General features: G+C 32.9%; 2 protein-coding genes across 6 annotated transcripts; one reads left to right on the top strand and one right to left on the bottom strand.

The window, feature by feature from the left end:
- Window positions 1-341: 341 nt before the first annotated feature.
- Window positions 342-8,428, bottom strand: LOC137807293 (cyclin-T1-3). 2 transcript variants are annotated; one of them, XM_068607875.1, is made up of 7 exons: window positions 8,208-8,428; window positions 4,778-5,077; window positions 4,220-4,301; window positions 2,852-2,986; window positions 2,116-2,291; window positions 1,874-2,025; window positions 342-1,604 (listed from the first exon to the last, which is right to left on the bottom strand). In XM_068607875.1, exons 2-7 carry the CDS (start codon window positions 5,005-5,007, stop codon window positions 664-666), a joined length of 1,716 nt encoding a protein of 571 aa, XP_068463976.1. In that variant the 5' UTR covers window positions 5,008-5,077; window positions 8,208-8,428; the 3' UTR covers window positions 342-663. The 2 variants fall into 2 exon arrangements, with proteins under 2 accessions (XP_068463976.1, XP_090156868.1); XM_090300742.1 differs by lacking the exon at window positions 1,874-2,025 and having other exon boundaries at window positions 8,208-8,419.
- An 8,985-nt stretch (window positions 8,429-17,413) lies between these two features.
- LOC137807294 (uncharacterized) lies at window positions 17,414-25,520 on the top strand. 4 transcript variants are annotated; one of them, XR_016519734.1, is made up of 5 exons: window positions 17,438-17,955; window positions 18,053-19,294; window positions 19,588-20,819; window positions 20,901-21,002; window positions 24,804-24,936. XR_016519734.1 is itself a non-coding variant. In XM_090300740.1 (3 exons), the coding sequence occupies exons 2-3, from the start codon at window positions 18,543-18,545 to the stop codon at window positions 25,408-25,410; spliced, it is 1,359 nt and encodes a 452-aa protein (XP_090156866.1). In that variant the 5' UTR covers window positions 17,414-17,955; window positions 18,069-18,542; the 3' UTR covers window positions 25,411-25,520. The 4 variants fall into 4 exon arrangements, 2 of the variants coding, with proteins under 2 accessions (XP_090156866.1, XP_068463978.1); XR_016519733.1 differs by having other exon boundaries at window positions 19,588-21,002; XM_090300740.1 differs by lacking the exons at window positions 19,588-20,819; window positions 20,901-21,002 and having other exon boundaries at window positions 17,414-17,955; window positions 18,069-19,294; window positions 24,804-25,520.
- Window positions 25,521-25,559: the final 39 nt, after the last annotated feature.

The following is a 25,559-nucleotide window of genomic DNA, read 5'->3' as shown; positions in this document are numbered from 1 at the left end:
TAAAAGAAAAATGACGCATATCTCGAACGAACACAACACCCCACACAGCACACACGTAACGTTACCTCTCCCTTGCATCGTCGACCTCGATGAAATCCACTTCAATGACACTAAAATGATATTGATGGCTATGTTGTTCGTGAAAGAGACAATGTGATATATATCTTAATAAAACATCCCTAAAAAGTTAAACTTGCATCATTTATGTTTTCACTCAACCGTAAAGAAATGATAATAACATTGTGTCAGACTTTTCTGCCAAAATCCCTTGAGATTCTCAGTAGGTGAATGGTAGTTTACATAGAATTCATATTTTCAAATGGCATGTTTAGCACCGCAACTCAGGAAAATATATTCATATGTATTAAATTAAATAAATAGCAATAAGGTTCTCATACAACCCCCTCCCCTCCCCCGCAAAAAATAGCAATAATAATAAGCCTTTAATGGCACTACCAAAACTGAGGCATCCCGTTCCTTAAATAATAAAATGTATAAGGCAAACAAGAGCATCCAGAATCATTAATTCTTTAGCAACCGATTAGCCAAATCACAATAGGCAAATAAAGGACAGCAGAATATTCACCTCAACAATGAGTTTGCTCCCCATTCCTTGTGTTTTCCCTGGTCTTACATAACCAACTATCCCCCTTCCTAGTTCCTTTATTCAGCAAGATCATTGTGATAACTGGAATCGAGCCGCTTTTTCATCTCTGGTTGCTTGCCTGGAGGGCTTCCCATCCTTCTCTTGCGATTGTTCAACGAGGAAGAAGCATCATCAATCATCTCCCCTTCCTCTGCATTGTCCTCATCCATATCTTTCTGAAACTGCCCCTTCATGCTCGTGTGTCTACCATCTCTAGTTTCCTCATGGTTCTTGCCGTGATGATCTTCACTATCATGCTTAGACCAGTTCTGTCTTCTCTCGCGCTTATTTTTCTCATCCTCAACTGCCAATTCAACTCCATCTTCAAGCTCCCTCTCAATGAGATCATCCTCATCCATTACATCTTTCTTTAACGTCATTTCCACTCGTTCCTTTCTCCTCTTCTCCATTGCAGCCTTTAACTTATCTTTGTCAATCATCTTAATTGCTTCTTTGGGTGAATGACTCAGTGGGCCTTCACGACGCTCCATATTTCGACCAACATTGCTGCCAGAATTGTATAATACTGATTCATCTCTCCTTCCTAGTTCTGCACCCTCCTTAGTCCCAACCATCCTGTCTTGGTCTCCTGCAACTATTCGATCAGAGACAGATTTAGATCTATTTGACACATCTCTCTTGTTATCTTTCTGAGTCAACTGCTCTGAATTCCGAGACTCCCTATTATCCAAGTCCATCTTGTGATCAGTAATGTCACTGCCCATTTCTGCACTTCCATCGTTGCTTTGGTTCTCAGTTCCTCTTTGCGGCACCACAGTTCTTTCTACAGATGAGTGTTGGGGGGCTTGAGATGATATTTGCTTTGACGCTTGCTCCTCATTCACAGCAGGCGCCTTTGTAGTAGATCTTGTTCCTCCAGCACTTCCTTCTACTTCACTTCCCTGTGCTGGTGGAAGTCTGTTCTGCTCATAGAGTTCCAGCATTTGATTGCTAACTTCTGCAAGAGAAAATACCAACAAGGACTGAGAAGGATATACAGAAGCATACAGACACACAAAAGGACAGCCTATTGTTAAACTACTCCGCATTAAACTGGGTTCTCTAGTGAAAATTTCAAACTTGATCAGAGTAAACAGGGATAAAACCATCCAGATAACTGACAATGACAGAAATCATATAATGCATTAATACAAAGGGAACACAAAAGGCCATCCAATCAGATCAATTTTAGTTAGCATGCAAATGAATTGAGGGGATGACACCAACCCTCTAATTGACGTGGGGTGACATCAAACTCTTGCCACCAAACCTTCTCACCATCTGATGGAAGCTTCACTTTCAAGAACTTAGCAGCCAGGAAAATGGCACCTGCCGCAATATGATGTGGCTTAAATTGCAGGCAGAGCGATGTCCTCAGCCTGAAAGCCACTTTCCAGTGTGTGAAGAAATATACTTCAAAAAATAAATTTAACAATGTTAAACTCAAACAAATGGCAACTTAATCATACCCATCATTAACAAAGTTCCACGCAACTTGAGCAAGGGCATTCTTTGCAACATTGAACTTCTTTATGGCCTCCACAAGAGGTTTATATGGATGTTGAACATTCAGATCAAAAGCTAAAGTCGCAAGCACAACCCTCTCTCCAAGTAAAATTAATTCTTTTTGCTGCTCATACACTTCCTGCATCGTTTAAGATTTCCATTGAACAAATATAAATATATCAAGGGTAAAGGAAAAAGAACCACAATAAAAGTGGAGTGTAAAAAATAAGTCAAAAAGGAACCGTGTAGATACTTTACCAATATACAGAAGTTGGAGATGGAAACAGATCAACAAAAAATAGGAAAGAGCATTTCCTTAATGATAAAATTTAGAAAAATTCCAGGCAACCAGTTCAAATTTACTAATTATTAAGCACGCAAGTTAAAAAAAACTTGGATACTATACATAATTTACAAGGTAGACAAACATTTTAGAGAATTTCAATATTCAGGACACCATGTTTGACATTATAACCTAGACAGATGGTGTTTTGGCTAGAAACTAACAAGTTGGAGAGAGGCACAGTCTTGAAGCAAATAGAAAAAAACTTAGTCCACTAGACAATTGGTGAAAGACAACAGACAGCAAGAAAAAGTCACTTGAGTTAAATGAAGTGGCAATAGATTTAAGCTAAATCCTAAGTTAAAATGTTGATGTACAGGAGTGAACTGATCAAAGCACCATCACTAATAAAACACCTTCTGCTTTATCCTCTGTGCAGCAGCAGGATCCTTCTTATGAATGATCTCATAAGAAACGAGAATAACATCCTTTAGTGGCCGGGGAGTCTCTTCAACCTTCCCAGCAAGGAACATGCAAACTGTTGCAATGGTCTGCAAAAAAGTTCATTGAGTGAATTATGAGATGCTGGTAAGTAATCAATCTTTCAAAGTACACAACTTTCACATGTAGCAATCTCGTAATAAAAAATTTGAGCATAACTACAATCCCCTTACATCAAATAATTATATTATAGAACTCAAATAATAAAGCACAGATGTTTTAAAGATTTTGACAGTTCACTAAACTCTAAAGTTGGAATTTGAAGTCAAATGTAAGAAGATACAAGAGTTAAATGGAATAGTAAATTGAGATATATGATCAAATTTTCACAGAAATGTCAACTTCCAAGGTTGCAAATTTAGAATATTCACTCACCTTCAACTACAAAATGGAAAGATTGCCTGCTCAAACCAGATTGCAAACAAAGTAGAAAACCCACCTAAATTAATAATATTTGGCAAAAATGACTATAAATTCTTAATTACAAATCCCTATTGAGAAACAATAATCCTGTACTCAGTATATAGACATCTTCCACATAGAAGTCCTTTTAAGTTATGCCCAATTTTTAAATATCAATACTCATTCTTTCATGTCCATCTCTCCCTCGTTTCATTATTTGTTATTCTGGTTACCAGTTCCCCCATGTAAACTTTCAACTGTACAGAATCTAGGAAATTTTTCCAGACTGAATGTGCACCCAAAACATTTTCAATACTGAGAGTAGTATATTACAGCCAGACATGTGTAAGACATAACACCCTGACCTCTCCAGGAATAGTTATCACAAAATGTTTTTAAATAACCAAAAACACAGTTAGCACATAAATAAACTCTAATTTCTTAAAGCCTGGGTTCCTCTTCTATGCTATTAATCTGACTTCCATCAAGACAAAATTTGGCAACACCACAATTTCTAGGTGTGTGTTCATAACACATGTTAGTTAGCTTTCATTTACTTTAAAAAAATAAAAAATCAAGCATATGCTTTTAAACAAGAGAAACAACCAATATTATAGACAAAAATCATCCACAGATTATCTACCAACCACGCATGTCAAGCATTGAAAATTAAAATTAAATCAAGGAAAATAATTCCGCACAACACAAACCATCTTCTAGATGGTAATATGATATTTCTATTTGTCTATTACATTTAATATATACTGGTTATCCACAATGACAAGTACACAAACATAGCACACTAAATTAAGTTGCAACTTAAGCTCTGGAGAGGTAAAATGCCTACTACATAATATCTATTTAAAAGTGCAACAACCCACCCTTCTGTCGTTCTTTGCGTGAGATTGTCGAAGAAAGAATCGATGACAAAAGATTATGGCCGTTGCTATAGTTACCTGAGGCCTGCACAGACCAACATTACAATTAATATACAAACCTCCAACTGAATTTCAAAAATAGGATATAAATATTTACATGGTGAAAGAAAAAGTAATTGCATTCAAAGCGTAGTAGCCATATCTATCTTGCAAATACTCCAAAAATATATAATTATAAGATATTAAAGAACCAAGTAAAGCAGAAAGGATAACCAAATAGCAAAACAAATTAAGCCAGCATATGTTGATAATGCTTTCAATATCTGGCACTGGTGGGGTATATCATTCAGATAAAAAGCAGTATAATTTTAGGAATGGTTTCATCAAAAACATCACTGTTAAGAAATTGGAAAGAAAATAAGGGGTTGCAGAAGTGAAAGGGAAATATAGATAAAGTAAAACAACAGAATGAAACATACATCCATTAGAGCAAGAATGTGAATCAAGAATGTGAATCAAGAAAGAAATAATTATTTATAATATCAGTAGCAGCAAACTCACACTTTAAGTCTCATGCCCAGATCCTGCAAGAATGTGCAATATGACTTGCGCAGATATGTCTCTTTCTTCAAGTCAATCCCATCTTTTCTTGATGGGGAATGTTCCTCTATTTCTTTTCTAGACATATACCAGCGACCCAATGATTCCTCTTGCTTGTCTTTAGAATTTTTACCAGAGTTTCCATCAGATGCTCCATGATTTGGCAACTCTCCAGGCATAAGTCCTGCCATATATACCAGTTTTTTCTGTGCACAGAATCAATTCTGTATCATTTGTTCAACATCATGTAGCAGAAAGATTCTGAAAGACATATAAAAATAAGCGAATATCATGTGCCTGGAATCATGAATACTATTAAAGAAATGCAGAAATTGTAATCCACAGTAAAACTTGTGAGGAAAGAAAAAGAAAGAAAAAAATATAGCAACAAAAGAAAATAGAGGGTAGTTAGAAGAGAATTTCACTTGGGTATATTTAGATGTTCTTAAATGCTTTGCATCATGTTCAGCCCATCACCAAGGTTGAACAGTGAAAACTAAAAGGAAAGGCATGGATCAATATAGTAATGAACAAGAAGCTTGTAAAAGCAAGAAGACAATAACTAGAGCCTACAGCTACTCCAAGAGAACTCTTTCTTAAACTTTCTTCCAGTAAAAGAACGACCCAGCATTACTAACCCTCCTCCCTATAAACATGTAGCCTTCTCCTACATAACAAACATGGCACATCAGCTAGCTAATTAATTTCCTCTTACTCATCGTGCTTCCAGTTGTCATAAACCTTCAAGATCCTGAATTTCTTTTGGTCTTGGATCCAGCAATTAATCCTTGCCCTGTTGGGCCTGTTCAGTCCCGATGATCTGGCTTAGGTCCAAGATCCACTCATCATCATGGTTTATAATTGAGTGCTTGTTGTTGACCAGTTCTAACCTATGAAGCTCTGACTCTGGCACAAAATTGACACAACACAAGCACAAGGAAACAGCCAATGTCTAAAATCCTTTGTGTATATTGAACACATAGGGTTATGTTTATATAGAAAAAGAAACATACAGAAAATATGGGCCAAGCCCATTACATAGATAGAAATATCTAACAATATCTATAATATCTTGTATCTAGTAATCTAATAATATCTAACATATACAAATGTAATAACACAACTAAAATCTAATTAGAGAATTAAGATTTGTATAAATCACATTCTAAAATCAAGTTGTTCAATTTTCATATAATAGTGACATGGGAACACTCACCGCTTATATATACAAATATAATCAACATAACAAAATCTAAATTGAGAATTAAGATTTATATAAATCAAATTCTAAAATCAAACCTGTCCAATTTCCATATAATAGTGACCCTCGAAAATAGAATATTGAGAAACATATTTCTTACTAATTATAAGAACTAGTTAAGTCCAATGGAAACAAGCCTTAAAAAAATAATGGGCCTAAACTTGATTTTCTTTTATTTTTTATGATATATCTAGTATCTACGCAGCATTTAGCCAATAAAAGATGTCAACTTTCTTTACTCGTGCTCAGCTGGGTTGGAGAGGTGTCCAAACAGTGTCAAAAAGGTGTCTGAGCTGGAAAAAAGATTAATGAGTGTTAAAGTGTGTCTAACAAGTACCATGTCTGGTGTGGTTGGTCGAGCAATCACAACCTACACAATTGGTCGGGTTTCCCTTTAGGGAAGGAGGTTGCACGTGGAACCATGTGTGCATGGAGAACAATTTTTTTATTGGGCTTAGGTTTAAACCAAAACACCCATTGACCCAATAAGAGTTTTTGTGCGAGCAAAACCCGAAACCTCAAAATGAGATAGAACAGAAAACATGGTGATTCCACTGTTTCCACAATCTTTGGCAGTTTTCCTTTAGGGAAGGCACATAGAACCATCTGTGCATGAAGAACACTTTTTTATTGGGTTTGGGTTTAAACCAAAAACCCATTGACCCAATAAAAGTTTTTGCGAGCAAAACCCAGAACCTCAAAATGAGATAAAACAAAAAAAACACGGTGATTCCACCATTTCCAAAATCTTCGATAACGATCCTACTCTGGCATAATATTGCATGTGCTCTAAATTGGACATGGGGGGCAGAATCGTGAATCATGCAATTCGACGTTTTTAATCACGATTTTGACTACCATGTCTAATACCATCTTAGAATTAAACTAAAAGTTTAACTCAACCCCACAAAATTGACTTGTTAGAGGAGGATTGCCCAAGCTTTATAAGCTCTATTTGAGTCATGTCTAGTTTAGAGAGACTACACTCCAAAAGGTTCAATTTAAGGAAGTCTCAAAAGAGGCTAAATTATAGTGAGCTAGGAATGACAGCAATTAAGAAGGTTTTCCAACAAAAACCTAATTCCTTTAACCAAGAGGCAGCTATAACCAGGTGTATGAGGGGAGCGGCAAAACAGTTCCATAATTCATATGTACCTGCAGTGGTGTCAAGCCAGGCAACCCATTCACAAACAAAAGGCATACTTAAATCTAGAGAATGCAATCTCACCATGTCATGATGAGATGGGTTGCATTGTTGGCCTCCTTCTACAGATAACGCACACTTTTAGGGACCTCAACCAACAAACATCCCACAATGCCATAACCTCATACCCCCTCAGAAGCCTTGTCCAACACTATACATTCAACCTCGGTTATGACTCAATTAAATCATTCCAGTTCTCCCTCTATCTACTCTAACATTAGTTTTTCTGGGCGGTGTCTTTGCATGTAAACATCCACAATTCACTCTAGCCTTCACAACCAGAAAGTAGGAGTTTTTGGCCACAAGATAACCTACCGAACGAACCCAAAGACTAGTCCAGGCATAGGTTGAGAGAATGCAAAAAGCTACTAACATCCCAAACATACATATTAAAGTTAGATTACACGACGGTTTTGACGATATTTTACCAATGATAAAAAGATCTCCACCTTATATTCTCACATTCACACATAGAAAACAGTGCGAGATCATTCTAAGGAAGAAAGAGCGACACTGAACCTTTAATTGCCTATATGTTCTTTACTGTTCATTTTTCCCGAGTGAACCCTAATATGCTTCTCAAATCCAAAGAAACTGCGATCACAATGAGAAGAACCCACAAAACATGTACAATACCAATTCATTACCCAGATAAGACAAGAAAATTAAAATCATCCGTTCAATTGGTCCAACGGTGGGAAACAGTGGGAAAACGAGCAAAAACAGAAATACATGAGCAACAACCAAATTGGACGGCATTCCAAAAGGGTTTGTACAAACCAGTTGATAAAAGTGAAATTGGGAGGGGAATGATAAAGAAAAATGGAGTGAATTGAAAAGATATTAGGGAAAGTGATAGATCGATTAAACACGCTTCAAACAAGATAAGGGAAATGGAAAATAAAAAGAAAATCGTAGCGACTTACAGACTATAAAGGGAACAGGTAGAGAACCCTCGTCTTCCCAGAATCGGATGCAAGCTTTTTCGCCCTTCGATTTCCGCTGGCGCAGTCGCAGGTTGCAAGAACCCCAGCCTCGACCTTTCTTTGTTTCCCCCCACACTTTTTTTTTCCTTCGTTTTTGTTTTTTCACTCTCTCCCCTTTACAGCATAATAACATGGTTTATTTTACACAAATTGTTCAATATAATCATCAAAGGCATATTTAATGGGAATATAACCATTTTTAAACTATTTTGTTATGAATTACAGTATAATTAATGTTTTAGGAAAACATCAACTGTTCAAATAATTATTTTTGTCAGATTTTCAATGTAAAAATTATAAAATATTGTTAACATTTCAATTTTCTAAAATTAATAAAACTCGATAATCATGGTAAAATAATTGTATATTTTAAATCAACAGAAATAACATTCTTATCATAAAAGCATAAAAGCATATACAGTATAATCACAGTTAAAATAATATAATTTTATGGATAAACACTTCATCAAGTATGAATATATTCGATTTTTAATATAATAACAAAATTTTAATTTTAAATTTTAAATTTTATTAATGATTAAGATAATTAAACAGGTTGTATAGTCTTTACTAATTCCACGTATATATTACAAAATTAATGTTAATGTGTAATTAATTTTTGAAAAAGTTTTTTCTCCTTTATTTTTTATTTTTTATATTTAATTTTTTTAAAACATATATTAACATTAGTTTTATTTAAGTGTGCATGTTTCATTATATTAATTATTAATAAAGTTTAAATAAAATTAAAGTTGTTATATTAATATTATAATTTTTTATTGTATTAAAAACGAAATAATATCTTCCTTATTATCCAATCATTTAGGATTATATTTTAAAATGTTTATTTATTTTGTTATCTGAATTTTAATAATTTTTAATTATTTATTATAAACCCTAAACTTCTAAGACAATTAAACCTACTTTGAAAGAATTGTACAACTGATGATGAACCAGTTTTTTAAACTGATGAAACAATCATAGCTTAGTCATTCATAAACTAATATCTATAAACATATAAATATATACGGTACATTTAATTTCCTTGTACTGATTTGTAGTATTTAATTGGTGGAAAGGTTGCTCGTAATATTGTGTAATTTAATATCACTTATTAACTCAAATTTCCATAGTTTCTTGGGAAGGTTCTGTTATAGAAATTAATATTTGTCTAAGTATCAATATTTTATAGAGAGAGTGATAAAATATTACCATTAATTATTAAATAAAATTGAGTACAATTAATATTATTAAACTTTAGTCTTGGTAGTTAAGGTTTATAGATAGACGAGGATAAAAAAGACAATGACATCAAATGACATTAACATTGTATATTATTTGCTTTATTGTTACTTATTTGTTTATTTTAAGTGAGTATTAATGATTTTTTTTCTATTATTAAATAATTGGCATAAATAATGGTAACATTAATAAATTGTAATTAAATACAAAAGTTTTACAATCGTTTAATATAAAAAATTATTGAAGATACAATCAATAATCTTTTTATAAAATTAAAATCAACTAACATATTTGTGATTGTTTTATAGATTTTTTTCATGTATTATACTTACATTTAAATTTATATATGTAATTTCATTAAATGTACGGTGTAAAACATACATCGTCCAAAAGAGTTATCAATGTTATAAAACATTGTGTTATATTAGACATTTTTACACGATTCAATTTAATCTCAATATAATGTCCAATACTTTATCATATCATATGAAAGGAAATGAAAATTGACTTATGCTAATTTAATGTTAGTAGATATATGCTGGAAAAAAAAATGTTAGTAGATATAAATATTTTATTCTTATATATGAACCTTATCCAAAGAATCTTCAAAAGTGTCACTGCTCTTCTTTTTTTTTTAAATGACCTAAATTCATTCATGTATATGTCTTACTAAATTTCTCTTCTCACAGGATTTAAGTTAAGTGGATTAACAAAATATATAATTGACTTTAAGCACAATTTTTTTGTCTTACCAAGTATTTTAATCTAGTAATTTTTCAACTTATATGTTCAAAGTAATATTTACAAAGAGGTTTTTCAATCACATGGTACATAACTAGTCATATCAAGAGTAATAAATTCTAATTCCATGATTTTGTTTGAGTGATCCCAATTAATACATTGCAACTAAGTTTATCAACATAATAGTGTTTATAAAATGTCTCATTTGAACTAACATTTCAATTAACATCATTACACTTTTCAATACACCGGAATACTAATAATTTCAATACAATAAATTATTACATTTTTAGGTTATAAAATGAATAATATCACAACGACACAAATGATGATTAATTTTATAAATCCCTTTAAGGAAATTCATATTTCAAATATTCAATGTAAACAATTTTTTTAATAAAATAAATATTTTTTGTTCTACAATAAAGAAATGTTACTTTTCATTAAACTCAAATAAGCATCGACACATCACACATAAATAATCTAAAATCATTAATGTAACATCATTATAGTTTACATGCTAAATTGTAACTAGTATTTCCATTTCAATTCCTTTACTTTTTAAGGATGAATATTTGTTTCCATGTGTAAACAAAATTATTTATATTTTATCACACAATTTACATTCTTTGATAAAATTTAATGACGTTTGTCTATAGTATTATAGACCAATAATTTAATGTCTACATGAATCGAAATTATACACATGAGATTCTATATGTCTCAACACAACATCACATTTATGTCGACCACTCTTTTTAGTATCTTTTACGATGATTTACATTATTAAAAATAAAAATGTCTTGTCATGAAGTAGTAACAATGATACTAAAGTCATCTACCACTCCAAGTCATTTCCATCATCATATCTGAATATTATTAATAATTAAGCAATGATTAATATTTAAATTTAATAACTGCCAACAAAGTAACATTGTACAAGAGATGACTAATGGATGGTAGATCAAAAGCATTTTAAGCATCCAAACTTCTATATGGAGAGTTGAAGTGTCTCTTGATGTACCTAAAACCTAAAGTATTTGTCTTGTGTCTAGGTTAATATAAAATTAATCTTATTATTGAATCTGAACTTAAATATATAGGCTTTGTTGTTATTTTAATTAACACAAAAAAGTGTTAGTAATAGAGAATGTGAAACTAAACACATTTGACATATACTTCATCATACACTTTGTATTACGGATGTACAAAAAAGAAAAATTGTGCAATTTTTTTAAATGTTTGAAAATTCTTTCAGAGTGCAGTTAATATATTTTAGACATTATAACTAAAACAACTAATACTATTAATTTTGCTAGCTCCATACCAATGTTAGTCTCAATATAAGTAGTAAAAAATCAATTTAGTCCCTAAACTTTTTATTTTAGTTAATGTAATTCTAAATTTGTTTAAAACAACTCATTTTGATTAATTTTATAAATGCAACTAGTCTAATTAATGATAGAGCCAAACATAAAATGTATGCAACATTTTAAGTTTATGTAAAAAAATTATGTAGTTTTTGTAGGTTTTTATTGAGGTTTTTGTGCGTGGAGTGTTTATGAGACTTAGAGAGTGATTTTATTCACTTAGTTTGTGGAGATACAAATAACTTTGTTTTAGAAAAAATAGGAGACCTGGGTAGCAAAGAGAACAACTTGACAACTTCAGGGATATTTTTATCCAATGCCATGGAAAAGGTTCAAATTAATGATGTGCAAATGACCCAAAAGTTGCAACTAAGCCTATTAGAATTTCCTATGATATCCTTGGAAATTGAATTACATGCATTAACATCCACCTCCACTCGTTCTAATGCTTTGTTTGTATCAGGGAGAAAAATAGAGAGAGTGTATTTGAAATGATTTGAAGGGAAAGTGTGAAGAAAGTTAGAGTGTTTAGATTAAGGTAAATAGAGTGTGAAGTATAAAACAAATTTATGAAAGTTTGTGAGTGATGTGATAGATGTGATTGAAATTGTATTTTTTTTTAATTTATAAAAATTTAAGTTTATATATTTGCCCTTGTATTTAAAAATTATTAAAAAATTAATTTGATTGATTATTTGTGAATTATAATTGTTTTGAAATAAAATATTATTTTTGGTAATTGAAATATTATTTTTGGTATTGTATTGGAGTTAACTTCGAAAAAAATATAAATGACGTAAAATTTGTGTACCATGTTTACGATTATCATAAACTTTATTTAGAAAAAAGTTGTAATCGTGATTTATTTGTTTTTTTAATTATTGTTGTATGAAATTAAAATATTGTTTTTGTTATTGTGTTGGAGCATATTATTTTAGATACTCTATTGGATATATAATTTGATGAAGAAAAAAAAATTATGAAATAAATATTAATGCAATAAATTATAATTTAAAGCAAAATTCATGGATAAAGTTCGTGCATAACAAATATTATAAATGTGCATTCGTGTCAGACTCTATTGCATTCAATACTCTATTGCATAACAAACATAAAAAAACCACATATGCATAATAAAATACAACCAAATTTTTACATAGTTTAGGCATTTGTATTCATTATCTCCACAAACTTTCTCATTTGTCGCTCGAGAGGTATACTAAAGAGTTGTTTCACCGCATTAGGATGACCACACATGAAGTTGTAACAGTTATCCAACAGATCTTCATCTTGTATGTTCATCTCCACTAACATTTCCCAGATATCAGATTCAGAGTATTGAAAAGTCGATGTACGACGGAGTGTGTGCGTGTGTTCACAAAATATGGAGTTTTGTTCTTATTTTGCAATAACATGACGTTTATTATATTGCAAATTTTCTTTTGTAGGATTAGCCACTCGTTGTGATGGCAAAGCGACAACCTTAGATGAAATGGCTTGTCGCTCTGCAATATGACACAACATATCTGAATGATCGCTACCCCCCCAAGGATATCAATTAATCCTTAAAACCTTGTATTAAGCCTTTCCAATTATATATCAGTGACATTCACCATGAGGGCTTTTCTTTTTGATCCCCTAGAAGAAGAAGTACCATCTTATAGCTGGGATGATTGAGGTGGCATCGATAGGGGTGTCAGATTAGAATCAGTACTGTATGAATTGTCATTAGGGTCAACTAAGCGAGGAGTTTCACATTGGGTGCATCAATATCTGACTCCTCTAGGATGTACTCTATATTGTGATCATTAAGATTTACATTAAAATGATGAGACTGAGTTCGAGCTTATGACTGTAGTGTTGTTCTCCAACTGTGCCGGTAGCACAATCAAGCCCCCATAAGTTTTCCATTGAGTTGTAGTGCCTGGTGAGTTTAACACGCCACTTTGCGACTGTGGGTTTTTCCTGTTCATTAATGAAAAGAAATACATTGATATTCATGATTAATGGTTATCAACACATCCCACACTTCATCCTCAACCTAAAAATTTTTTGAGCTTTGATTCCAATCGAAACCACTCATACCACTAAATAGAGCATGAATCTCACGCCATCTGTCCTTAAGGCTTGCATGCCTGTTCTTCACATGATTTTTTTTAATCCTTACCAATCCACTTTCATGTAGGGATTTAACGATATTTGTGTAACCCTGAGTCATCCAACTACCGTCAATGCGATTACCCATAAATGCTTCATCGATCATGGCCTTCGGCAATCGAAAATCCATGTCGGTAGTTCGTTTTTTGTGTTCACAGATATCTGCAAATGACTATGGAGCAATACCCTTCCCGCGATCCATGATAAAACCTAATAAAAAAATTAAACTTTTATAATAAAATAAATAGTTCCATACGTAAATATTAATAAAGGTGGAATGTCAACATTAAACCATGAAATTGTTCTTACAACAATATAAATATAAGTTCACGTATGTTACATAAAATTAATTATTACAATAACCTGTCCACATTTCATTTACTATAGTATCCCTAATTTGTGACCCGAGCCTCTAATTATCTTCATGAGTTTGCGAGTGTAACACATTTATATCCCCTTGCATCAAGTCACGATCAACTTCTTCCAACAAAGACTCATCATTATCCACTCCGCGAAAAAAGTTATGAAGAATATAACATGCTAAAACAATATCGGTCATAGTCTCCACAGAGTAATGAGGCTTTGTTTCACTAACAATAATTGAGAATCGTTTTTTGAGGACACCAAATGTTCTATCCATAACATTTCTAAGTAAGGAATGACGATGATTAAACAATTAGCGTGCATTTTGTGGAGCTCTTTAGGAATACTCTTTTAAATGGTATCGAACTCTGCGATATGGAGTTATAACTTGGGGTTTGAGCATAAAACCAACGTTTCCAAGGTAGTATTTTCCTACAACCATCCATTAACACTTATTACTTATAAGTAATGTCACCAAATGAATATTTATTGCACTTGTAAACAAAGCACTAAACTAACCTTTTGGAATAACCAATGGATCCTCTCGTATAAATGCATCCTTCAATATCTTAGAATCAAAAGTGGTTCATTCCCACCCGACAAAAACATATGTGAATTTCATGTCAGAATAACAAGCAACAAATACGTTTTGAGTTGGCCATTATTTTCTTCCACGAAAATGAGGTGCATCAGCTCATGGGACTTTGACATGGACATGAGTGTCGTCTATGACACCTAAACAATCTTATTACGCAATAAATTCACATTTATAAATAACTTCAATTAAATATTTAAGTATTGTTTCTCGTATTCATACCTTAAAGTATGGAAAAAATCGATTGTTGTTTAAGATATGAGATTCAACCTCGGTCCCAGATGGTTGAATTAAGAACTCTCCATGCAACATCAATATTGCCTTCAAAACATTATGAAAGTGACGAGATATTGTTTCCTCAGATCGAAGAAAGAAGAACGAAACACTTTGATTCTTTACGTTATGACAAATGATGTGTAAAAATATAGTCAATTGTTCTTCAATTGTAGATCGAAATGCATCTTTAACCATCCCCGTTTCTCTTAGTTGGTGACATAAATTAATAAATGCTTTCGGACCCATGTGAATAATGTCATGACATCTTTCAGTACGAACCTAGTACGACATCAATTCTTACTAACAATGCTCTTTTTATGGAACCAACTCCGGCATAACATTATTTGTCTCCGTTAACACATACAACACATTCAATCCATATTCAATCTTGCAAAATATTGTCATTACTGCTACTTGCGTCTGCAAATTTATTTGTTCTTGTATTTATGAAATTAGTGTGAAATCGACACCAATAACATCAAGATTCATGTCATTCGTACTAGACATTTACACATTGTCAAAAATACATAGACCAATGATTATCGCCATCCATTATCACTAAAGCTTCACAATCATATAAGTTTAACTATTAGGTTCAAAGAACCATATTTCAAAGAAAATAAGAGTACCTAAAATATAAAATTAAACTATATAATTAATTTATAAGATCTTAGCGTAAAATTATTTTAGATTTTAGATTGTGCTTTCTCCACTTCTAAGATTTTTATTTTAAGTTTTTTTTACTTCATCTTAAAAAAACATTATATGTAAAGTAGTATTTTTATACTTATAATTGATTTATAAATTTAAAAATAACATTCTTTATACTTATAACTATTTTATAAATTCACAATAATATTTATCAACTTTTTTTTACTTCATTTTTAAACAATTAAATATTATATCTAAAGTATTTGTACAGTAGTATTTTAAAAAATTAAAATATTCTTTATACTTATAACTATTTTATAAATTCAAAATACTATTTATATAGTTTTTTTACGTTTTTTTTTTAAAATTCAGTATTATATGTAAAGTAGGCTTTTCCAAATATTTTCTGCAAAGTAGTATTTTTAAATCTTTAAATATTCTTTATAGTTTTAATTATTTTATAAATTTAAAATAATATTTATAATTTTTTTTACTTTAATTTTTCAAAAAATATTCAATATTATATGTAAAGTAGGTGTTTCTAAATATTAAAACGTACAAGTAGTATTTTAAATCTTTAAATATTTGTTATACTTATAATTATTTCTTAAATTTAAAATAATGTTTATAATTTTTTTACTTGATTTAAAAAAAACTAAATGCTGTAAAGTAGTTTTTCAAATATTTAAATATTGTTTATGTTTATAATTATTTCTTAAATTCAAAATAATATTTATAATTTTTTTACCTGATTTTTAAAAACAAATTAAATACTGTAAAGTAGTACTTTCAAATATTTAAATATTCTTTTACTTTATTTTTTTTAAAATAATTCAATATATTATATGTTGAGTAGAACAAGTAGTATTTTTAAATCTTTAGATATTCTTTATACTTATACTTATTTCTTAAATTTAAAATAATACTTATAATTCTTTTACTTGATTTAAAAAAAATCAATATTATATGTAGAGTAGACTTTTTCAAATATTAAAACGTATAAGTAGTATTTTAAAATCTTTAAATATTCTTTATACGTATAACTATTTCTTAAATATTAAAACGAGTAATATTTATTATATAGATCAAAATCAGTTTTACAAGTTAAATATAAATAAATTTTGATATCTTAATTAACTCTACTTAATGTTATTATCTAAAAAATATTTATGTTTTAAACCTAATTACCATTTTTAATCTTTATGATATGAGATTATGATAAATAATACACTTATTAAAAAAATAAACCACCTAATTATCATTATATTTGTTCAGCCAATTAGTTTTTTTTTCATAATATTATTTGCTTTTCGGGTGGACACTAACTGAAAAAAAATAATTCTATTGACACAATTTTTTCTATTGATTTTATAAAAACTAATTCGCCAAAGGTAATATGTTTCTCTGAAAAGCCTAAAGTAGGATGTAAATTTATGTTGTTTTTTTTTCTTTTCTTCTTTTCATCCCAATAGCAAAAGTTTTAGAATTCAACTCATTTGCATACAACCATTTTTGTGAGTCTAGAACGGTTTCAAATGTAAATTCATGTTCTAACTAAACTGTGTCATTTTTTTAAAAAACATATTAAAACAAACTATATTTATTTTGGCCACTTATGTTAAGATAAAAAATAATATTAAACGTAAATTTTCTAATTCTTGTAGAAACTAGTTAAATCTCAATATTTCCAAAGGCTATTTATTAAACATTTTTTTATTACTACTTAAATTCTAGAATAATAATAAAAAAACATGGAAAATGCTTATTAAAAAAAAGCAAAAACTAACGAACCATTCTGCCCGTCGGCGAGAAGAATGGAGAAGAAGAAACAGAGAATTAAGAGAAAAAGGAAGGAAAAACCCTCGGCGCGTGAACTTCACCGTCCTCGTTCCTCAGATGCCAATGCCATTTTTGCTCTGTTACTCGCATCACTCTGCAGCAGACCCAACTCTGTTATCTTGATCAACAAATGCTTATTCAAACTTCGCCGTTCACTTCTTATCTCGCAGACCTCGCTGACGTCCACTTTGGCGTTGCTCCCAACCCTACTCCGCTCCACGCGGGTGGAAAACGTGTGCCTCGCGGCAGACATCATCGGCGCCGCCTCGCTCGTTTCCTTCGACGCCAACGAGGAAATCGCTTCCGATTCTGAAACCGTCAAGGGACTAATCTCGCTGTTGCACAGTCCTAAGAGAAAGGTTCTGTTATCTGCCTGCAATGCTGTTTTAGACTTTTCCACTACCATCTGCGCCCGACGACAATTGCTCAAATTTTCCGCGTTGAACAAATTGATGTAAGCATTTATGCTGTGTGTCGTTTTACTTTTGTTTTAAAGTTTATTAAAGTAAGTATGTGATGGATGACTGAACAATCGAATTGACATTACTTAGGTCTGTGTTTCTTCAGATTTTCAAGGGTTTTGAATGTGTCTGTTTATGGTCTGAGGGTGATGGAAGTTTTCGTTCTCTTAAGATTGGGATTACGGAAGATAAACTGTCATTGGTTTTTCTCACTGCAACTGTTGCTCTTATCAATGCCTGTGAAGCTGAGCAGCTACAGGGTATCCCACAAAGTCTTTCTGAGTCATTTTTGGGAATTTTGAAACAGATAAGGGTGAGAGTGAGTGATCAAGAGGTGATCAAAGGTGCTGGGAAATGGAATGAAGAAGGGCAGCTTTGTAAAAGTAGCATTACAGTTAGTAATCTTGCAGAATGCATCTTTAGGCTTTCCATTAACGCTTCTCAACTTACTGGCTCTTTGTCCTTTGAAGTGGTTCAAAGGGGTCTTTTTGGTGGGAGTGATACTAGTTTTAAAGATTTTATATCAAATTACTGGGAGGTTTCGCCTTTTCTGCTGGCGAGGACCACGAGGGATCCACATATGCATGATATGTTTGGTGCATTTGTTCAGTCTTTGAGCTGGAAAGGGAACGTTCCTTCCCTTCTTTCCTCAATTCTTCAAGGATTAGTGGCTTGTTTCCCTATTGCCTCAGATGAACAAAACATACTTAATTTTCTGAATGAGGCAAAAGATAGACTTGGTTGTCCTATAATCTACCAGCAGGATATACGTGTTGTCAAAACAGAGAGGCAATCGAGAAAAGAAATGCATTACTTCCAGGACTTTAATTCAGGCTGCATTAAGGAACCTCTCTATTTTACTTTTCATGAGATCTTAAAATGTGGACAAGCATATAACGAGGGATATACTGTTGCTCTGCGTGGTCTGGAGTTTCGCTATCAGAGCATTTCGGCTATTGCAGATACATTAGCACTTATGTTTGGTCAACCTTCAGTTGGTGCTAACTTGTACTTAACCCCCCCTAATTCCCAGGGTTTGGCTTGTCACTTTGATGACCACTGTGTATTTGTATGCCAGATTTTTGGTTCCAAGCAGTGGACTGTATATTCTCCACCCAGTCAGTTGTTACCTCGCTTATATGATAATTTACTTGGTTCTGTTGTTGAATATGCAAAGGCTGGTAGACGAGAGTTCTTTCTCAGGGAAGGTGATATATTATATATTCCCAGAGGTTTTCCTCACAAGGCATATACACAATCTGGTGTCGGTGATGGTTCTCCTGGGTTCTCATTGCACCTTACCCTTAGTATTGAGGTTGAACCTCCTTTTGAGTAAGTAAAAGTTAACTTCAACTGAACTATTATTGTTTCAAATACAGTAATCTCTTTTTATCAAACTTCCCTTGTTCATTTGCAACTACAACTTTATTAATTTTATTATGACCCTCTATTATTTCATTTTCTGCTTTTCTTTTCTGTTCCTTTTGTCTCTGCTATTTAACATTGTGGTTATAAATTCCATTAGTTGTTGTTTTCTGCATGTAATGAAATTGACAATATTTGACTAGCTGATGTTTATGGTGGGGCCTCTACTTTTTCTTGGTCTGCCTTTACCCCTGCTGCAGCTAAAACAACATGCCCCAAATTTTGTAGCTCCAAATATGCATGTCTTCTTGTTAACCGGTAATTGATGCCGGATTAAAGTTTGGAAGACTTTTCTCAAGTGTTCAACTGGCAGGACTACTTTGGCTGTAAATGAAAATGTCATAAAAGAAAACTGAAGCAAATTTCCTCAAAAATGATCTCAACATCTTGAGCGCAAGGGATTAAAAAGTAGAAGGTGCATTCTTAAGGCCAAATTTGGTGGTATCCTAATTTAAGGCCCAACTTGGAAAAAATGGTTTCCCTTACTAATTTATCAAGTAATTCATCTATTACCGGTTTAGGGGATTTATCAGGAATGGTCATATTATTAAGAGATTTTGCAATCAATGCAAAATTACCAACTTCCATCCTTCTTTTGCACCAAAATGACAGGACTTAAGAATGCTCAGTCTAATGATTCCTGCATACTGACCAACTAGTTTCTCAATTTCAGTTTTCTGATAGTGTGGATACCTATATGGTCTCAGGTTTGGAATTGAAGCTCCTTCCTTCAAGGTAATGGCATGATTTTGTCTTGAAGGAGGCAGCCCTTGAGGCTCCTCAAACCCCCCTGCAAAGTCATGCAATAACTGCTACACAGTCTCTTGACGTGGCTCCTCTGGTTGCTTTTTTAATTCGGCCATAAAACAATTTATTGAAAACCCCTGCTGTACGTCTTTCATCATTTTTACCATTGCTTGAACTGAAACAGAAGCCTTGTAGAGAGATGGATCCCCTCTAAGCACCACTTCTTTGTGAGCTCTTTGAAGTTGTCTTTGATCTCCCCCAATTCCTCTAACCGTTCCAGCCTCAACACTATCAACTCCATGTAAGTCGAAGGAATAAAAGTTTTGCTGAATCTCCAGTCCTTGTAATTTGAGCTTCATTTCATAGCACATCCCCCTCTCCTCTCCTTATAGCCATCTCCTAAATTCACCCAATAAGTGGGGGTCTTCAAATAGGGACCCTCATGTTTTTCACTAGGTTCTGTGAGACAAACTAGTGAGTGGCACCACTGTCTATAAGGACAGTCACTTGTTGGTTACCAAGAGTTCCCCATAATTTAAGAACCCTCTTGGGTGTGAGGCCAGCCATACTTTGAAGGTCCAGGCAGCTGCACACGTCCACTTGTGTCTCCATTGTTTCTTCTAAAAGCATTGCCCCGTAATGCTTATTCTTACACATGTTCCAGTGTGAATTTCTCTCATCACAGGTAAAGCACAACCCCTTCCTTATTTTCTCATGATATTCTGCCTTTGGAAGCTGTCGAATCCTTCTACCTTTGTTTTCATAGTCCTCCGCTGCTTCAATCATGGTCCCATTGGCATGATGTGTTCCTCTGTTATTAGTGGCAACATTGTTATACTGCTGGCCAGTTTCAACCCCATTTCTCCAGGTAGTTCTTCTGGTCTCATGATTACTAAGGTTTCTTTATCCTGTACTTTTCCCTGCTAATTCCAGCAATATTTCTTCTTGGAGTTTTGGAACCCTCAAGGCTTCTTGGACAGATTGAGTTCTTTGCAACCTTAAAACCTTTTCCAAAGGACTACGAAGGCTCATAAGAATATGCTTAAGGAAATGGAATCGTCTACTGCTGCTCAAGCTAGCAATTCATCGAATTCCTCCAAATATGTCCCTAAAGAACCTGACTGATTCAATCTTAATACTCTGACAATGGGTCCTCACAATTTCTATCATCAAATCCTGCATCATATAAATTCTACTCATGCAGTGCCTCATCCATGCAAAGGCTTTTCCTTCCATAGGCATCAAGATCAGTTTTGCCTTCTGTCCCTCTGGGACATCCTCCAATATGAAATATTTGCTCGCATTTGGCTCTCCAATGACGATACCCATTTCCATAAAAAACTGGAAAAGGACTTTTTGTAGGTTTTTTTCCCTTCCAACTATGATGTTGATTCTTTCATCATTTCTTTAAATATTTCATTCCCTTCTCCATCACTTCAAACTGCTGCTTGTTAAGGTTTTGTTTCTCATCATGACTGCGCTGCATCTCCTCCATTTTTTATCCATGTTCTTTGTTTGACACCATGATGTGTCCGCTAATTTCTGAGCAACAAAGCTCCAAGAATCTGCCACAACTAACACCCACAATTCCCAGATCAACTGCTTTAAATAGCAATTGATAGAACTCTTCTTGACAAAGATAGAAGGAAAGATGATTCTTTAGTGATTATATCTCCATCGGAGAATGGCACAAGTTCTAGATATTTTGAGAGGTCTGCTCTACTCCTTACTACTTTCTAATTCTGAAGAATCCCTCGACAGTCTCTGATTAAACCCCTTTTATGGTAACAGATTTACAGTTTATAACAGAAAACTACCCTTACATGGGCCCATCCAACTGTGGCCCAACTTCTTCCTCCTAAAATACACTTGCTCAAAGTTCTTGTATCATAATGTTAAATCTGCACCTGCCCCTTTCTCTCGTATTCTATTAAAGGAATGCATTTGTGGTAGGAAAAAACATATTTGAATAAAAAAAGGAAGATATATCATTTTACATGTTTCATATGGCATAGATTTTGCACAACTATGCCATAATTGCATGATGTCACGGACATTACTCGTACGTAAAACAGAACTTTAAAGCATATATTTCCAATAACAGATAAACTATAGGTACACAAACAGTTATACTTATATATTGGTTAAATCCCAGCCTCTCAGGATGTAGAGTGCAAGTACGCAAAATCAAGTTGTATAGAACTTTGATTGGGTATACTCTACCCTTCCATTTTATTGTGTGATGGCTAATGTATCCATTTAAATGTTAAAACTGTAAACAGAAAAGGTAAATAACTCACAAGTCACAAATATAAGCAAAGAATCTGAAATTTGAATGAAGGAAGAATTCCTTAGAAAAGAATTATGGATAAAACCCAAGAGAATTATTATCGGAAACATCTTGTCTTGAAGATATTTTATGGGCCCTTTTCCTAATAAATTTGATGGTCTCCATCTAAGTATTCAAGCACTTATGTGCATCCACCAGAGGAAGGAGGCCTATGCCAGGAATTAGTGGTTGGATCAAGTGGCCTGTGACCAATGGTATCTTCCATTGGCAGTGAATGGGAAACAAACACATGGTCAGTGACTGACAGTAAAAGTGAGGATGATGTTGTCAAGGATTATGAATCTGGTTGATAACTTGAATTCGTTTACAAAGTACTACTTTCCAAAATAGAAAATCATGAAAAAGAATTACTGCAAAAATAGGATAGGGAAAACATGGAGGTAATCCTTCCAAAGTTATTACAGCATCTTAGATATTTCTTTTATGCCTGTGGCAATTTCCTCTATATGGTGTGAGATTTTATATTTTCTCTTTTTCTCTGGCCACTTCATTAGTTCAATGTATTGTTTTACTATTAGAGAGTTGTTGCTAGAATCAAGCTTAGTTCATTGTATTATGTTATGATGTAACAAAATCCTGATTATCACCATGCTATATAGTCCAGTGAGTTTGGTGCTAGGAAGAAAATGGCTCACATGCAATCTCCCATGCAATCTCCCATGCCCATGGATGAATCTCATATTTGTACCGTCAAATGTAATGTAATGTGTCTATTCTGTAGATATACAAATGCAGTTAATTGATGTTTTTAATGCTTATAGTGATCAAATTATATAATACAACATATGATTTCAATAATACTTGATAATATCATTGTCAATTCTTTTTGCTCTTTTTTCAATGGGAAATTAGAAATTATGTTCTGATAGAAAAATATTATCTACATCACAACTACACTTTTAACAGTCCTGGTCCACTTTCGTTGGCAAACATGCTTGTTTGAAAAAATTCTGAATCAATAAGCCGTTATGATAGTGGTTACATCTTGATGTTATCATTCCTGTCCAGTCAAATCTGCTCTATCTTTGACTAAATGGAACCAGTAGGCCATTCAGTCCGATAACAATGGCAATAAGCATGGGCCTACATTCATGGGAAGGGGCCAGCTACTCCCCCATTAATGAATTATTTTTCTAGTTTTATTTAAATATGCAGCAAAAAGATTACTCATATTAAATATTTATACTATTTGTATTTTTAAATAAGTGTTGCTGTTTTGCTCCTGGCCTTAAGTTCGATTGGTTGGTTATCAAATTGTACAGGAGCACAGGACAACCTATTGAATATTGATTGAACCACTAAGACTGCCAGCGTTTGGTCTGTTGTAACATCACAAAATATTGCTTGCAGCAACATCATCTAACACCTCTTGTTCCTTAGCAATTAATTCTCATATTTTTCATTGATGTTAAGAATTATGAATGCATTTATTTTCTTTATTAGTTATTTTTGTTCCTTCAAGTTGAAGGTGTATATTGTTTTCTATTGAGTGATTAAAAATTATTTGATAGATGTTGTTTCTGAAGCAGAAGACTGAAGCAATGCATGTGGAATGACCCACACTAAAATCAATTATTAAAATTAGACAAGTCTGCAGGACATATGGGCAGGCTTTTTAGACACATGTCTTTGGAAAGCTGGTTCATGGACCATTTTTTCTAGTATTTTTATGTAATAATGATGCCTATGTCAATTATTACTCTATTGATAAGGATGAATATAAATTTTTTCAACCTTTCATCTTTTGGTTGGTCTGTTCTCAATACCACATGAAGATTGAAAGTGGGATTTACTATGTTTGGTTAATGTGAGATATGTTATAACTTGATCTCTTTCTTCGGGAAGATCATTTAATCATTAGGTCTTCCTATTAATTCATGATTATTTTCCTATTTTATTTCAAATTTCCTTTTCCTTTGATTGTGCGTGATTGCTTGATTGTAGGTTATATCTGTGCCCCATATTGATATTTTTACTTGGAAATGATTGAAGAGACTATAAGCACTGTGGATGACAATCCTGTCCCGTTCTCAAAGAACTGCAGTGATCCAAATCCTTATTTTAACATTCAATTATGTGATTAAAAAAAAATAAGAAACTTGGTTCGATAAATATTGAGTTTAAATCATATTAGAAATCTTGATTTTTGTTGTCCATGGCACTGTGCACTCTGTTAATGATGCAAACTGCATCACATTACAAATGAAAGATTGCTCTTGCTACTTTAGGGTTCAAAATATTGTAGCCATGATTAAAATGTTGTTATCTTTAATGCTCTAAATATCTTAGTTAACTCATTGTGTTTTTGTCATGAAACAGGTGGGGAGGAGTAGCTCATTTTGCACTTCACCGCTGGAGTGAAAACCAGAAAAGACTGTTTTATGATGGCTCAAATTTTTTGTCTCAAAAACTTGTTCTAGTGTCTGTGAATCTGTTACATGTTGCCATTGGGATCATTAGCAATTTGGATCCTAGCTTTAGGAAAGCATGCTTGACTGCTGCAGTTTCATTGCCGCCAGTTGTTTATGATAGTCTTTTTCAGGGTCAGAGGAATACTTTTTTCTACTTAATTGATAAAATTTGTACTGAATCTAGATTCATGGAAGTCATTAGTAGCATTGAGGTTGCAGTTCAGAAAAATGAAGATCCATTCCAGCAAATCCGATGGCTTTGGGTTCTTTGTATGGAAAAAGAAACCAACAGTGAATACAACACCAATAAATCTTTCATGAGTGAAGATATACTTTCTTTGTGTGCCGAACACAAGGATAAATTAGAAGCTGTTTTTCTGAATGTCAAGTCAAGGTTTTGTAGTGAGGTGGTATTTGAAGAAGTTGTAACTAATCACAGGACGCTGCTCCAGAAATACAGAAGTACCAGAAAGCAATATATTAATGGAATGGTTTCACTTCATGATAAATTATAATACTACTGTTTTATTTGTGTTTAACTTTACTGTTTCGGCGTAGAATGTATGAGATCATTTTTATCTAGTGGAATGGCTGATAACAAAATGCAATAGTGTCTTAGCAGCTATTGTAGGCCGTGACTTACAAGTTTTGCGCAATGTATTGA

This window comes from Phaseolus vulgaris, chromosome 3, assembly GCF_051622355.1.
Source record: "Phaseolus vulgaris cultivar YP4 chromosome 3, ASM5162235v1, whole genome shotgun sequence".
Taxonomy (NCBI): Eukaryota; Viridiplantae; Streptophyta; class Magnoliopsida; order Fabales; family Fabaceae; genus Phaseolus; species Phaseolus vulgaris.
Note: the sequence above shows the minus strand (reverse complement) of the source record. Positions and strands in the feature narration are given on the sequence as shown.

Bases quoted from the DNA above. Each gene is read 5' to 3' on its own strand.
- LOC137807294 (XM_068607877.2), top strand. From the start codon at position 17,477: ATGGAGAAGAAGAAACAGAGAATTAAGAGAAAAAGGAAGGAAAAACCC. The intron at 17,956-18,052 runs GTAAGCATTTAT...GACATTACTTAG, and splicing joins TCCGCGTTGAACAAATTGAT to GTCTGTGTTTCTTCAGATTT. The intron at 19,295-24,803 runs GTAAGTAAAAGT...GTCATGAAACAG, and splicing joins GAGGTTGAACCTCCTTTTGA to GTGGGGAGGAGTAGCTCATT.
- LOC137807293 (XM_068607875.1), bottom strand. From the start codon at position 5,007: ATGGCAGGACTTATGCCTGGAGAGTTGCCAAATCATGGAGCATCTGAT. The intron at 4,302-4,777 runs GTGAGTTTGCTG...TGGTCTGTGCAG, and splicing joins CTGGGCATGAGACTTAAAGT to GCCTCAGGTAACTATAGCAA. The intron at 1,605-1,873 runs GTTGGTGTCATC...TTTCTCTTGCAG, and splicing joins CACCCCACGTCAATTAGAGG to AAGTTAGCAATCAAATGCTG.